The 15,808-nt window shown below is 45.2% G+C and overlaps 1 protein-coding gene across 4 annotated transcripts in view; it reads left to right on the top strand.

The window, feature by feature from the left end:
* Nucleotides 1-15,808, top strand: part of ENOX1 (ecto-NOX disulfide-thiol exchanger 1) — a 630,834-nt gene that overhangs the window by 495,510 nt on the left and 119,516 nt on the right. For all 4 annotated transcript variants that reach the window (XM_089899512.1, XM_089899514.1, XM_022574895.3 and 1 more), the window contains 2 exons: nt 11,559-11,665; nt 15,577-15,694. In XM_089899512.1, the coding sequence (XP_089755638.1) occupies nt 11,559-11,665; nt 15,577-15,694 (225 nt within the window). The remainder of the gene's footprint in view (nt 1-11,558; nt 11,666-15,576; nt 15,695-15,808) is intronic.

The following is a 15,808-nucleotide window of genomic DNA, read 5'->3' as shown; positions in this document are numbered from 1 at the left end:
TTAAAGGTTGAGATTTATTTCAAGGTCTACATCAAAGGCCAGCAGTTACCTTCTAGCTTTGTTGGTGTTCAGTTCTGCCAACATTTGTTTAAGTTCTAACCTTCTTCCTATCTCTGGCCTTCACCCCAGGATGGGCTATGTAAATATAATCAAATAGGCATTGTTTCCATCTGAGCCTTGGCATAAAGTGTCAAAGGGCAGCAACTAAACCCAACCGCGAGTTTGGGAAGTATGGCATCCATTCACTTCTACTTTGGATCGTTTTTCACCTGTGACAATGGATGTGCAGTTTTCAAAGATGTTAGATGAGAGCATCCTTTAAACTGGTGGGGCACCTAGGGCTTTCCCTTCCTTTCTGGGCCAGCTGGATAGATCTCATTCACTACATATAAAGGAAAAAAAAGTTCAGTACAGGTGAATCATCTCATCCTTATGTCATTTTATTCTCATATCATCCTTATCTCATCTTTATGTCACCTCTCAGCCTATCCGTTGGGCAGAAACTCCCCCAAGTTTCCCAACTGAGAGACTTTCAGGTTTTGATCTTCCTTGCTTTTTAAACATTTATACGTCAGAGGAACTCCCCATAGGCCTGCCCACATTCAGGTTTTCAGTTATGAGCAAAGCTTGTCATTTCAAAGCTCAGAGAAGAGCTGTTTATAAAGTTGAGGAAGCATGTTCCACAACACTCAATTATTAATGTGCTTGCCAGGTTGATCAATTGTCCATGCCTTGTTACAACACACACACATCTGATGAAAATTTAAACACTCCACGATCGTCCCACTCTGGTAATTTCCCAGCACACTTCCTGGTAAGAGAGGAGAGAGGGAAGGGAGCAAAGTGGGGAAAAGGCAAACGGGAAGCAGACGGTGATGGAGAAGGACTTAGTAATATTAATTTAAGATTATGTGGGGCTTCCCTCGTGGTGCAGTGGTTGAGAGTCCGCCTGCCAATGCAGGGGACACGGGTTCGTGCCCCGGTCCGGGAAGATCCCACATGCCGCGGAGCGGCTGGGCCCGTGAGCCATGGCCGCTGGGCCTGCGCGTCTGGAGCCTGTGCTCCGCAACGGGAGAGGCCACAGCAGTGAGAGGCCCGCGTACCACACAAAAAAAAGGATTATGTGCCGTAAGTATTAGCAGGATGGAAAACTAGAAATTGTTGAGTGTCAGAGCTGGAGGGGACCTCAGACCCTCATTGGCCCAAGCCCCCTCGTTTTATAGAGGAGGAAACTGAGGTTCCAAGAGCAGCCCTGATAGGCCCCTGTCATTTAGCAATTTATGGGCAGATTAGAACCCAGGACTCTCGGCTCCTTGGACAGTTCGCTTTCTCTGTGTGCGTGTGTGTTTATGAAAAATGAAAATGATCAGAGGAGGATAAGTATAAGTTTATAGTTTACAGGTGGGTGTGAAGAAGTGTGCTGACATCACACTGAATATAAGAGCTGCTACCTGGTCAGAAAACAAAGCCTTTGCTTCTAGCACGACCCTCTATCCCCCCTCCGCACTCGTACTTCCTCCCCATCCCTTGTCTGAAGCATTTCCCCTCCTCCCCAGGCCAGAACCAAAGCTCCTATCACACCTCCTCCATGAATCTTTTCTGTCTGTCCTACGCACAACCACCTCCCTTTCTCCTCCCTTCTGTAGCGCTTGTCGGTACTGTCTACTTGGACATTTGATTATTCTCTTAAGCATCAGGTTTGGGGTTTTGGTTTTTTCCTCCAGCAAGATTTTAGGCTAAGCAGAGACAGAGACCGTTTGCTGTTCTCTTCTCCCGCCTCCCTGCCCCACTTTCAGGCAGCATTCTTGTAAGCACCTCAGTATACAAATATGGGTTGTTGATCCTATGTCACAGGTGGAAATGAAAGTAGTATTGGAAGTTGGGCTGGAACCTGATAACTGCGAAACACATTGTAAATGTTGGTTTGGGGGTAAACCGTGATCTTAACTGGCTTTGATCTAATATACCATTCTCCTTAAAAGTGAAATACATAGAATATACTTTAGTTGAGAATTTTGCAGAAGTAATATGAGAGCACTGTCACTGATGTTATGTTAACCTGGAGATTGGGAAGGTGAGAACTATCATGCAGATTTGTTTTGTGCATTTATGATAGGAAATGGCACCAACCTCATCTTAGATCTCGAAGAAAGCCGACAGTGGGGAGTTGTGAACCCAGCTTGACCATAAATTAGCCAGGTGACTTTAGGAAAGGCCTTGAAGCTCCTTAAGTCTTCGTTTTCTCATCTCTGCGATGAAAGGGTTTGACCAGACAGTCCCCTAAGGTTCTCTTCCCACTCTGAAAATTCGGCTGTCCTTATCGTATCAACAACTTCGACCCTTGAACATCTCTGAATGTCTGCACACAACAAGTACCTGCCGGGATGTCAGTAAGTCCGGAGCTGATCATAGAACAGAGGATCAGATGACACTCTCCGTGCCCGTCCGGACTCTGCCTGGCTGCGGAGGTTACATCTCCGGGCAGTACTGTAAGTTTTAAGTTTCTTGAAGGCAGATACGACGTGTTCTTGACTCTCTGTGCAACTGAAAAAGAAGTACCGATTAGTATTTGTGCTCAAACAAAAGAACACTGTCCAGGGAGACTCGTGACAGAGTAGCCACAGACAACGTGAGAGAACATCTACTTAAGGAGACAAACTGCTTAGGTGTGCAGACCCCTGCTCTAGCAGGTAGCCTTGTGATCCGCAAAGCCAAAAATATATCCAGTCTGTTCCTTCACAGAAAGTTCGCAGACCCCTGTGCCATGGGATGACAGAGGTAGGAAGGATATTCAGGACTGACCCCCCTTGACCTTGGGATTCAAACAGGTGGAGGTTTCGCAGGCCACACAGCTGCTTAGAGGTGGAGCTACGGCCTCAGAAATGCAGGCTGCATGACCCTCCCTGCCCGCCCGCGTGCCCCCAGAAACCCTGTGCGACTCCTCGACCCCTAAAAGCTCTCCCTCAGCCCCACCTCAAGCTTCGCCTGCTGAGGCTTTTATTCAACAACAGTGATAAGCAAAAGTAGGACAGCACGGATTTTAGATGAAAGCGTGTGCTGAGCGCGCACCTGCAACTGCATCAGTTGCAGTCTGGTAGACAGGTGAGCAGGGGCCCTCTTTCCAGACCCTGGGATTCTTCCTTGCTGTCTTTCACATTCCTCAGTACACTTTTGGAGAGGGCTCCATGCAGCTTCCTGCCCCATCACAGCCGCAAATATTTGTCTTCTTTGCAGTAGAAAATTCTGGTCACCTTAACATTTTGGACCAGCCGTTGTTAAAGCCTTTCCTGCCCGCCTTGGCGCTCTCTGCAGCCTCCCTCTCGGCAGTTCTCATGCTGGGATTCACCGGGGCTGCAAGGACCAGCAGCGTCTCTGGATCTTTTTGTCCCCAGTGCCTAGTGCAAGGTCTGGCACGGCGGTATGCTCCACAGTGTTCGTAAGACTTTGGCCCATAGTACAAATGCACATACAAATGGGTATAAATGCACGATTTGAAGTTGCACAGATGCTATTTTCCATCCCCAGCTTCACCACTTGCTAAGTATATGACTGGTAATGATACCCTCTCTGTGAATCTCAGTTTCTTTCTCAGTGAAATGGGCATAATAATAGCACCTGCCTCAGATCGTTGTTGGGGAATTTAAATGAGGTAATGTTTTAAATCAGAGGTTCTCAAACTTCATTATGCGTTGGAATGACCCGGGGACCTTGGAAAAACAGACTCTGCTGGATCGGTGGTTGCCAGAGGCAGAGGTTGGGGGGTGCAGGGAAGGGGTGAAGGAGGGCAAGAGACACAAACTTCTAGTTATAAAATAAGTAATTCCCGGAGGTGAAATGCACGGCCCGACAGCAATAGTTAACAGTACTGTACTGTGTATTTGGAAGTTGTTAAGACAGTAAACCTTAAAAATTTTCGTCTCGAGAAAAAAAACTTGTAACCGTGTGAGATGACGGATGTTCACTAACCCTGTGGTAATCATTTCATGGTACGTACGTACTGCAAATCATTATGCTGCGCACCTTCAGCTTACACAGTGTTGTATGTCAGTTATATCTATCTCAATAAAACTGGGAAAAATGTTTTTAGGAGAAGGATCTGCTGGGCCCCACCGCCCCCCCCCCCAAGTTTCTGTGCAGTAGGTCTAGGGGCTACTTGCATTTTAATAAATTCCCAAGTGATGCCCACGATGCTGGTCCAGGATCCACGCTTTGAAAGCCACTGTTTTAAATCATCAAGCATAGTGCCCGGGCCAGTAAATCTAAGTAATCAGAAATAGCCAGTTACTGTTACCTGATTTTCCTGGCGCCACTCGTGGAGTTGATGGTGACCCAGAGGAAAGCAGGGTCACGAAGGAGAAGGGATACCCAGAAACCAGGTCTCTTCCCTTCTTGCTGGATGATCAGTCTTCACAACAGGCCAGTTACTGATAAAAAGGGCAGTTCTGGGCTTTCCTGGTGGCGCAGTGGTTGAGAGTCCGCCTGCCGATGCAGGGGACACGAGTTCATGCCCCGGTCCGGGAAGATCCCACATGCCGCGGAGCGGCTGGGCCCATGAGCCATGGCTGCTGAGCCTGCGCGTCCGGAGCCTGTGCTCCGCAACGGGAGAGGCCACAGCAGTGAGAGGCCCACGTACCGCAAAAAAAAAAAGGGCAGTTCTGATGAGTCTGTGGACTTCTTTCCGTGATTCACAATGGAAACTGCAAATGTGGATAGCTCGGGTTCAGAGAATCGGTCATCATGTAATTCAGGCCTTTTCTCATTGATCAGGAATGGCAAAATTTAACATTTGATTACCAGCTGTTGACGAGGGATAGGAAAACAATCTGAAAAACACTTGCGGGCATAAAATGTGAGTGCGACTTGGCGATAGCTCTCAAAAATTAAAAATTCATACACTCTTTTATATATTTTTTCCACTGCTGAGAATTTCTTATAAAGATACTTAGGTAAGAATGTGTCAGAAAGCATGTCTGAGGATGTTCACTGCAGCCTTACTGATAATACACGTAGGACTTAAGAGCAAGATACAGCACAGTGTATATATCAATAATATTGGCACTTTATGTAAGTAAAACAAGGTTACACATAGTGTACTGTATGTATAACTTTTTCTTTGGATGGATACTCTGTTAACAGTGGTTACCTTTAAAGAGAGACACTGGATGGGCGGTAGTCAGGATGGGAAGATAGACTTTTACTTTTCATTTTATTCATTTTTTTCTTATATACGTATAGTACTTTCATTTAGTCAATAGGGATCATCCAGACAGGGTGATTGATTGGATTTTCAAAAGCCTAGTAGATGCTATATATTGTAAGGAACCATTAAAATTATAATAGCTTCATGGATTTTTGTTCCATTACTTTCCAGAATATTTGAACAGATGCATTAATAAGGGTATCTACAGTTCCCTGAAGTGTATTGGGATTTATACTATACAGAGCTTCAAAAGTCACTGTCTGCCTAATAGCTTACCATTTATTGGAAAAAATGTCACCATTTCCTGCTTGCTCAGAATTTGCCAAAAGCACCGTGTTTCTTTTTGTGTAATTTGATCCAGCATGTTTTTCTTCCTATCCGCACCCCACTCCCCAAAAGAACCAGATTTCTGGCCTCACCTAGCCAGGAAGTTCAGAACCGTGGTACCTGCTGGTGGCGTTCTGGCCTCAGGTTTAACAGGGCTGGAATGGATTCACAGGGTTACACAGCATGGCTCTTTTTAGTCATCTCAAGACAAAAACCCCAGAATGCCCTTTTTCCTCCTTGACTTGAAATTCCGGTCCGTGCCTCCTTAATGTATGGGTTTGATGGAGTTCATTCTGTTTCCTGGGCTTCCCGCCAGACTCACTGGCTCCTGAGTGAGGACCCAGAACACAAGTGAGGGCACAGGAATCTCTCTGGGAATCACTCTAGCAGCTTCCCCTGTCGTGTTCAACACTAACGGCTCCTCCCTCTGGCTTTGTCTCACTCCTCTGGGCGTCCAGAGGGCCCAAATCACTTATTCCACTCGCTGTTATAATTCTGCAATCCAGGGCCAAGGCTCATCCGTCCCACCCTAGCTTTTGGTATTTAAAAACAACACTAAAACGCTAGTGGGGGAACTCAGCTCTTTTCATTTGTTACACGCCTTTGAAAATCTCTTAAAGGAAAGTAAAATTTCCTCTGAACCCCACAGAGTTAAGGCTCTATCAGGAGCCTAGATAACATTAAAAACAAAAATTCAGCTTGGAAGATTTGTTTGAGGTGCTCTATTTAGGCAGGCCTACTGCCTATAAGGACTTAATCGGTTTCTCTTGATATTTGGGAGACTAAATGGATTGAAAGCTGTCTCACAGCTGCTTAGCTGGAACAAAAGATGCAGGAAGTGTGGGGGACTCAAGACACACACTCAGGAGCACATGGAGGAAAAGGTCTGGGTTTGTTCTCTGGAGGAACCTAACCTTTCTCTTTCATTGCTTCCAAGGCTTTTCTGCCCAGAGCTCAAGAATCAGGAGCCTCGTACCCCCCAGAAGTCTGAGGTTTTGTGCTTGGTGCCCGGCCCCTTCCCAGGGAGCTTGTTTGAGTGTGTTCTATTTCTGGGTGTTTACCCAGAATGTCCTGTTCTGAGCTTGTCTTTTCTGAGAAGACTGAAGACAAGTGCTTCTCAAGATAATTGATCAAATTCTCTCTCATGTAAGAAGTCTGTTCTGAAGTCAGCAGATGTCCAGACATTCTGAGGTGAGGGGAAGGTACAAAAAAAAAAAAGGTTGTTAAATTACCTAGTCTTAGGATTTTTTGTTGAAATGCTGAAGAATTTATACACATGTGCGTGCATGTTATGTGCATAAGAGAATGAATAATCACTAGTAGGGTGTTCAATTAATTAGACACAGAGGGCACTAGAGGAGGCTCTAATGTCGTGGTGGCCTAAGTATGCAAACCAAAACCTAAGCCTGTAAATGCGTCACGGTTAAGAAGTGGAAACCTAAGGACAGCCAATCACAAATAACCAACTAGGTTTTGAGAGACAACCAAACAGTAATCTCCTGGCTTTGCTTCTGCCTTTTCCCTGTAAGTCTCTCCCCAACTCCTGTCAATGGTGCACTGCTAAACGCTTCCGGTTTGGTGCCGCTCGACTGGAATCCATTTTTGTTGAAATAAACTTCAAACATTTTAATATACCTCAGTTTATCTTTTAACAAGAGGCTTGCCTCTGCCAAGAGTGGTTAGCAGTTTCCTCCAAGCTCTATTTATCCTCCGCTAATGTTCGCTTATACCTGCTGGAAATGTACTAGGGACTCTACTGTGACACCTAAGACGGACATTCCAGCATACTTTAGAAAAATCAGTCCCTTTTAATTTTTTCCGTTTCTCTCAAATAACCTCATTTAGGCAAAGTTAATACAGAGGATTGTGGGAGGGCGGTTTGCAAGGTGTGAAGGGTAAATATTAATTCTCTTGCGGAGCGCTCTTTCTGTCGTTAATACTTCCCAAATGCTGAAGAATTCTAATTGCTATAGGCTCTTATGGGGCCCTGCAGCCACCACTCTGTAGACCCCTGGGTGGTGAAGGCCCCGGTGGCGGCTGATGTGAATCTGCTCTGCTCTCAGCTCAGCGTCTGCACGCTACCTTTCTGAACAAAGGCCAGTGCCATCTTGTTTACTACTTCTGTCTTCTCTGAGCGGTGAAGTAGAGTGTTAAAGATTCCACTTAGTAACTTCCTGTAGTTTTCCTGTGTATAGAATAAGCAGTATGAATTATACTGGAGAAGTAGTGAGTGGTAGTCGGATTCAGGGACTTGCTCTTTGATGTTTCCTGCTGCAGTGAAGAGAGCATGGTCTTTCCCTGGGACACCAGTCCTAGCGGTCACCCTGATTTATGGTTTTAAAAATATGCCGTCTTTGAATCACATTCATTACGGCATACTCTTGGAGGTAGTTTTTCACTAATGATGATGAATTCCTGCTGATCCTAGCACTCTTCTGAGTCCTTTTGTGTGCCCAAGATCTTTCATTTGCAAGACGAATGGCTCATTCAGGGACAGTCTGCACAGAAGTGAGAGAAGTCAACTGGACCATAGAAATACTGTGCGAGTATTTTTTAAACCTAAGCTGAGTTACATGGTTTTTGTTTCTTGGGATTGAGGGGTTTTTTTTAACTTGTTAATATGTGGGGGGAAAGTATAAAACTTAATAAGAAAAGAAGTATAAAAGTTCTCATATTTAGTTTTGCTTTTAATTAATTATGCTACTGAAAAGAATACAATTACAGGAAATTGAGAATGGCCCAGAAAATTCAAGATAAGTCTCTGAATTCTGACTTCTTTCTGAACCTCCGGTGTGTATTCCGGCTCCCTCTGGATGACCTTCAGGCATCTCAGATTCAGCCCGTCCAGAAGTAAACCCCTTATCTTCTTTCTCAGACCTCCACCTGTGCTCTCGGTCTCTGATGTGCTTCTCAAGTTTGAGCCATCCTGGTCTCTCTTCTCTCCAGCCTCACAGCAAGTCAGCCACCGTGTCCCATCGACTCCTTGCTCCTCCCTCCATTCCAGTGCTCTGTCTTAATTCAAACCTTCATCATCTCTCCCAAACAAATCCTACTCGGATATGCCTCCTCTAGCCTACAGTATAAAGTCACAGTCTGGCTCGGCATACATGGTCCTTCCCGACTTATTCCCACCCAGCTTTAGCCCTCTCCCCACCAGCTACTTTCACACAAAGTCCTTTCACAATTCCATGGCCACCTCTGAACCGGATGTCCCTGCCTTCTCTACTGGGCAAGCATTGATTCATCATTTAAGACTTAGCAAATGTTGTTTTCTTTGGGGGTGTTCCCTGACTCCATCTACGGAGTTAGCTATCGTGTCCCCATAGCTGTCATCCATACCTCTCTTGCATAGGATAATTATCTGCTTGTCTTTCTTGCTCCCCAGAGACCATGGTCTCATCAAGGGCATGGACTTTGTCTTAATCATATATTTCTAGCAATCAGTCAAATGCCTGGTGACTAGGAGGGTCTCAGATGTTTTCTCAATGGATGGATGAATGAATGAATGGAAATTAAACCCTGGAATATGGTAATAACATGTTCTAAATAACTGAGGCATTGGGGCTTCCCTGGTGGCGCAGTGGTTGAGAGTCCGCCTGCCGATGCAGGGCACACGGGTTCGTGCCCCGGTCCGGGAAGATCCCACATGCCGCGGAGCGGCTGGGCCCGTGAGCCATGGCCGCTGAGCCTGCGCGTCCGGAGCCTGTGCTCCGCAACGGGAGAGGCCACAGCAGTGAGAGGCCCGCGTACCGCAAAAAAAAACAAAAAAAAAAAACCTGAGGCATTTATCCTCAAACAGGGAATATCTGCAGGAGTACATGCCTTGAGTAGATATTAGGGGATCCATTTTTACCCTTGAACCTGTGCAGAGTCTTTCTTCTAAGTACCTTCCCTTCTGTACTCCTCCAAGTGCATTACTGGTCTCTCTTACCTTCCTCCCACTCCACACACGCATGTATGACCACGTAATTTTCTCTTTAGTGTATCCCCTTTATTAACAGCCTTCTCCAGTTGATGGCAGAATTTTGACTTCTATCACCCAGATAACTCAGCCTCGACCTTTCCTGTCCTCTCTCCTCAGGCCTGGTGTCAGGACACCACAGTTGTTACTCTTCTAAATGACGCTGATCAGAGAGGTCTACTATCAAAAGCAATGAGACCCGTTGCTCTTTAACAATCCCGTGGTCACCACCCCCGCCGGATAGTCTCATCAGGCAGTGGATTCCACCGTGGGCATTCTGGGCGGAGTGCTCTGTACTGCCCGTGCAGCAGGCATCTGGAGGCCCCAGATGATCCCAGCCTCCCTGCAGGCAAAGCCATGGGAAGCCCAGGCAGTGGGGCTGAACCAGTTCTCCTCGGCCAGCCACGGGCAGTGCATCCAAGCAGAGCCCTGGGGGGTCGGTGGTCAGGGGAAAGTCAGCCCTGGGAGCAGCTCATTGTGACTAGTCTGGCAGCGTTACTTCCTCCAGGGGAGGCAGGAGAGGGGAACTGCACGCGCTCAAGGGCAGCGCGAGCTTAGCTTAAATCCCCCTGTTACAGGCGAGCGCAGCAAATTCATCAGGAGACACGATGATCAAGTTTGATAAATAAGGAGATTTGGAGTTGCGATCTTCTTGAGTCAGAAGACGGTCCATGTAAAACCCCTGCGAAAATCACCCATAGACTGAGAAGTAGTTGCTTATTTAGCCTTAGAAGATATTTACCATGTAGTAAGTGAAGGGAATCTGCTTTCTTCCTTTCCTCCATCACACACTTGCTTATTTCCAGTGTTTGAAATGGGGGCACCAGGTGTTGCTCTTCTGTGGGGATTCTTCTATTACTCTTTGACATTCCTTGGACACCTGGAAGATGTGGAAGAGCTTTGATGTCCTTTTTTAGAATAGAGCCTTGGGAATCACTTTAGAAAGATTTCTGTTAAGTAGAGCATTAGCACCCCTAAGAAGCTCATTTTGGCTGTGCCTTCCTAACTAAATATTTAGGAGTTCAGGTTTAATCATACGGGTCATTCAGTGCTGTAATTTCCTTAATCCCGTGCTTACTAGATCAATAACTCCTTAAGCAAGATTGAATCTGCAGTTGGTTGACCCCCGCCTCTCACATCCACTACTAAGAGCCCATCCCTTTCCCTGTCTACGTTTGTTCACCACCCTTCAACGTTGATCACGGACGTAGCGCCTCCCCTGGAAGCCACAGAAGTGCTAAATTAAGTCAAAGTGTTAGAGTTAGGACTTCCAGAGTGTCGGGAGCCAGAGGGAGGAGAGCCTTATGAAAGTTAAAATGGAGTATGTGGCCATGATGAACTACGAAGGACGCCATATGGTGTTGAAATAAGATTTGCATGCGGTGCTGCTGGTTGGGTGAGCCTTGGTCTGTCTTGAGGTGAAGGCAGTGGCTCCCATTTTCTGCCAGAGGGCTGGAGGGCTGGCTATAATGGGTGCAACGGGGGAGAAAAGGGGACCAAGGGGTAAAAATGGCCTTGAGACTGAAGGGAGATATGACACAAACTACTCATTGCCCCAACTTGGAACTTGGACACGGTAATGTCTTCAGCGGGCTGCACTGGGGTCCTTGAGATGGAGACCAAAAGCTGAAAAGAGATGTGTTTGGTTCTTCCTCATTCAGCCACTCCCCCCGGGCTTCACTTCTAAGGCTCCAATCCAGGCATTACTTGATCCGTATATCTATATTTGTGTGTCAACACCAGTGCCTGTATATCTATAGATCTAGGTGTATAGATGTACCAAGTCATTTTTTTAGACAAGAGGTAACAAATGCTTGGAAGCAGATGTCCATGAACTTCTCCCAGTCATATTTAGAGTTTGTTTTAACCTAAAGTTATGGACACAGACATGAAGGGAGACCTCCCCAACCTTGCTGCCATGTAAGTACAAAAAGGCACAAATGGGATGGATATTGATGATGTTATTTCTGCTGCGACATCATCCATAGACTCCTAGTGTCTTTGCTTTGCTTCCCTATAGTGATCACAACATAAATTACTTGTCTTGTTTGACTTCCTTGTTCACCAAAGTTGAGCAGATTGTGGCCGTTTTCAACGCTTCTACCAGACAAAAAGCTTGGGACCATTTCTCGAAAGCTCAGCGCAAGAACATAGACATTTGGCGAAAGCATTCTGAGGTTGGTGATTTTATTATTACTTTTCTAACCACCGTCACACAGCTGGATTGGCAGGGAATAGTGTGGCTGCAGCCATGATGGTTTTTGTTACAGTGGGCGGGCATCCTGCCCCTCACTGTCAGCTCCAGATCCAGCTCAGATTTGTTCCTTATCCAGAAAAGCAGCTGACTTAATGCTTAGAGGACAGAGTGCTTGTCTCCCCTGCAAAGGGAGAAAAGCATCTCTCCCATTCGTGGTAAAGAGCTCAGAAATAAGCTAAGACACTTTGCCTAATCACTGTGCAAAACAAGGAAAAGAAAAAGTGTAACGTAAACTAGAAAACTAGTTTTTAAATTACTGAGTTTCTTTTCAGTGTTCTACAGCATGATGGTGACGGTTTGCTCTTTGGCTAGAAATGGCAAGTATGCCTTTCATCCACATCTTCTCATCCTAAGCAATGCCTTCGTCCCCTGTGCTAGCCAGCAGGTCCTATCAGACCTCTCCCCAGAGCAGATTTCCTCAGGGAGGTGAATGTCCAGGCTAGCCCTGTCCACCCTTCTGCATCAATGCATGTGTGAAGTGTGAGTATCTACCCCAAGGCAAGAGTTCAGAGCTTCACCTTCGCTGCCACCTAGAAGGACCAGATTGTGTCATTAGTCATTGGTGGTCCAGCTGTTATTTTTAACTCCTCAGTGTAGTGTACGCTTTGAACCTGTAATTTAAAAGTAAGTATACTGTCTTTGTTTGCTTCTTCCTTTTTTTTTTTTTTAACGAGAGAATGTTTTTCATTTGGATGCCTCTCCGTCTCTAGCGTGTTAATATTAAAGTTCTCTAAATGATAATCCCCTCTTTCCAAATCCCAAACTTATAGAAGGTAAGGTTTATTAATTTAATGATTTTGGCTCACACTTGTAAAATAAGTGTTTTATGTAGAGTTTGAGGAACCACAGAGTACTGCAGTATCAATCATTTGGGGAGCATTTTAAGTGCCCATTAACTAATGCTAAATTACAGTTGAATACCAATGGCACTTGATGTAGCATCCATATGCATACCAAGTGAATTCTTTATTATCACTGTTATTATGGTGAGTACTGAATGACTGTGCAATAATGGGACACTTAAAAGGCTAGTGCAGTTTATTATTAAGAAGGACATTTTTTATTTTGTTCACAAATACCGAGGCGGGATTTCTCTTTTATTCTTCGGGGGGCCAGAAAACCAAAGGATGCTTACCCAGTGCTCTCCCAGACACTGACTTGAGCCCCATGTCAAGGTTGATTTTCATGAGGAAAGAGTCCCGAAAATCAATGATGAAATACATGAATTGAGGGTTCTGAAACACTAATTGGAATCCATAAACTATGATTCAGATTTGGGAATGATCTGCCTGTGAATTATTTATTTATTTTTTCTTTTGGCTTCACGTAAAACCAGACATGATTAAAAGAAACATTAAGAGAAGGGCAGGTGGCATGATGCTGAATAAACCTGGGCATAAAGAAGACTGTCGTTAATCTGGGAGTGGCGGCAACTGTCCGTTACTGATCTAAATCACGCTTCCTGCCACGTCGTATCCAGTTCCCCCAGCCCTGCCTCCCCCCTTGCAGGGCCATCCCCTCCCTTGCTGAACGGGACACGCGAAGGCTTCCAGCCTTGTCCCAAGGAAGCCTGCTTGCTTTGCTCCCTACTGGGAGGTAGAAAGGGACACAGCCCAGAAAGGTGCTTCTGTAAAGGGTCTTTGTGTCTCCCTGCCACTCCCACCACCACCTCTTCTGATATAGGAGGAAATAGAATTCTAAATTACCTTTGATTTTCTCTCCTACGTGTTGCCCGATTGATTAAATACCAGTTGGCAATTTAACGTTGTGGATGATTTCTCAGTTGCATATGAGCTTGATAATTGGCTTGATTTTTCCGCGTTCCTGTGAACAGCGTCTGTTAATTACCTGCAGCACCTTTACAGATTTATTAGCATGTCCACGTGATTTACTGCTGAACCAGAGGCACGCTGTGGAAACAGCCTCAGCTTTTTTTTTTTTTCCTCCAATCTTTTCCTTTCTGCCACCCTTCCCCACGAGAACAGCTAATGTATGACAGTTTGTCATTAACTGTAGGAACTAAACAGGCCCTTTTAGCCTCGTTTATTCTTTCCACCTGAAGTTTCTTTGCTTCAAGTATTTTCAGGCCACCTCCTCGGGAACTGGCCTCTTTGTCGGTAGAAAGATTAGTTGTCCACAACCTAAAAACTTCCCCACTAATCACACGTGACATCCGCCTCCAAGACCCGATGGTGTTACTTAAGGCGGAATTGGCACCTCTTTCTACAGGGTGGCATGGTCAAGTGGGGGGACACTGCCTGTCATCCTGGTGCCTCTCAGGACTGCCCTGTGATGGGTGGCCCTGTCCCAGGGACCTTGCCTTCTGCCCTCCCCGCTTTCCCTGTCTTTGGTGACTTCCCTGTCTTTGTCTCTGCAATTGTGGTTCCCAGGGTTCAGAGCTGACCATGCAAATGTGGTCAGCAATACAGAATTCCCTTCCCATCGTGCTACAGTTAAAATCTGTGTGCTAAGGAGAGAAGAGAGTTGAGAGCACCTATAACAATAATATAGACGCATCCATCCATCGAATGAGCACGTTAAACTGTGTTTAAAGTCATGCCATTAATACATTAGGTGTTGTAATTTAGTTTTATTCTTATTCATAGATTTATTATAAAGTGAAATTATTTTAACTCTTTGACTTTTTTTTTAGACTCCAATTTAAATGGGGAGAAAAACAACAATGCAGCTCTTTCCACCCCACCCCGCTTTTTTCTGTTGTTTTGGGGACAGAACATATAAAAGAACAGAATGGATAAGGATTTGCAAATATATAATTTACAGCTTGATCCAAAATAATAATATAATTATTTAATGTAAGCAATTAGTGTCCTGATTTTTAAGCACAGTAGTAAACAATTTATTGTGTAATTCTTTACTTTTTACAGTGAGTTTTCACATATACTCTTGCAGTCAAACAGTCTTGTATTACTACTACCCTATTTTTGTGTGAGTAGACAAAGGCTCAGGAAATTAAATGCCTTGATTGCAGTCACTTTTCTAGGAAGTGGAGAAAGAAGTGACCCTTAGATCTTAAAGGGATGCTAAAACAACCATTACAACATAAACAATAAACCCCACGTGATAATGTAAAACACCAACAAAGAAGGCATCTGTTTTCATTTTGTCCTCCGACATCATTTGAATTTCACCATTTGGATATCTGAAGTGTGTGTGTGTGTGTGTGTGTGTGTGTGTGTATGTGTGTGTGTGTGATCACACATGGGCACATAAACATGCAGGGACACTATTTTGCATGAGTAATAACAGTGGTCAACATTTTCAACTTAATGAACCAAGTCTCTCACATGATGCTAAGTATCTCACATGCATTAACTATTTTATCCTCAAAACTCTCCTTGTCACACTATCTCAGTGAGTGAATTGACACTAAGAAAGATGAAGAAACATCCCTGAAGTGACACAGTGGGTCAGTGGTAGACCGTCCTTTTAAAAAAAATTCTCTTGCTCACATTCCTAGCCGCCCCTACGTTCCAGTTCTGGTAATAGGCATTTCTATGGGAGCCTCACAACAGCCCTACCAGTTGGACGTTGTTGTCCCCCTTTTTACAAATGAGGAAATTCAGAGATTAAATAACTTGCCGAAGAGCCCTTGACTCACCATTGGTGATCAGGAATTTCTCCCAAGTCTGATACCGAATCCCTCGATTGGTCCACACCCCAGACCCCTCAGAACTTCACTCTCGATTAGGTGGAGCAGTGTTTGGGAGGTGAAGACATTCCTATGTCAGTCATAACACACGGAGAGACCACTGGGAAAGGTGGGTCATGTGTCGCCGACCCTGACGCCCGTGGGTCCTCTGCTTCCAGGAGCTCCGGAACGCTCAGAGCGAGCAGCTTATGGGCATCCGCCGAGAAGAAGAGATGGAGATGTCGGATGATGAGGACTGTGACAGCCCTACTAAAAAACTGAGAGTTGATGAATCAGGTAACGCGGGTAACTGCCACATCCCTGTGAGATACCTTAATGATCTTCCTGATCTTAGATGGGGCATACACATTGAGAAATGGCCACATAACTCACTTTTATTTGAGTTAAACT

Source organism: Delphinapterus leucas, chromosome 18 (genome assembly GCF_059928025.1).
Source record: "Delphinapterus leucas isolate spDelLeu-1000000601 "Yukka" chromosome 18, BTC_Dleu_Yukka2, whole genome shotgun sequence".
NCBI lineage: Eukaryota > Metazoa > Chordata > Mammalia > Artiodactyla > Monodontidae > Delphinapterus > Delphinapterus leucas.
Note: the sequence above shows the minus strand (reverse complement) of the source record. Positions and strands in the feature narration are given on the sequence as shown.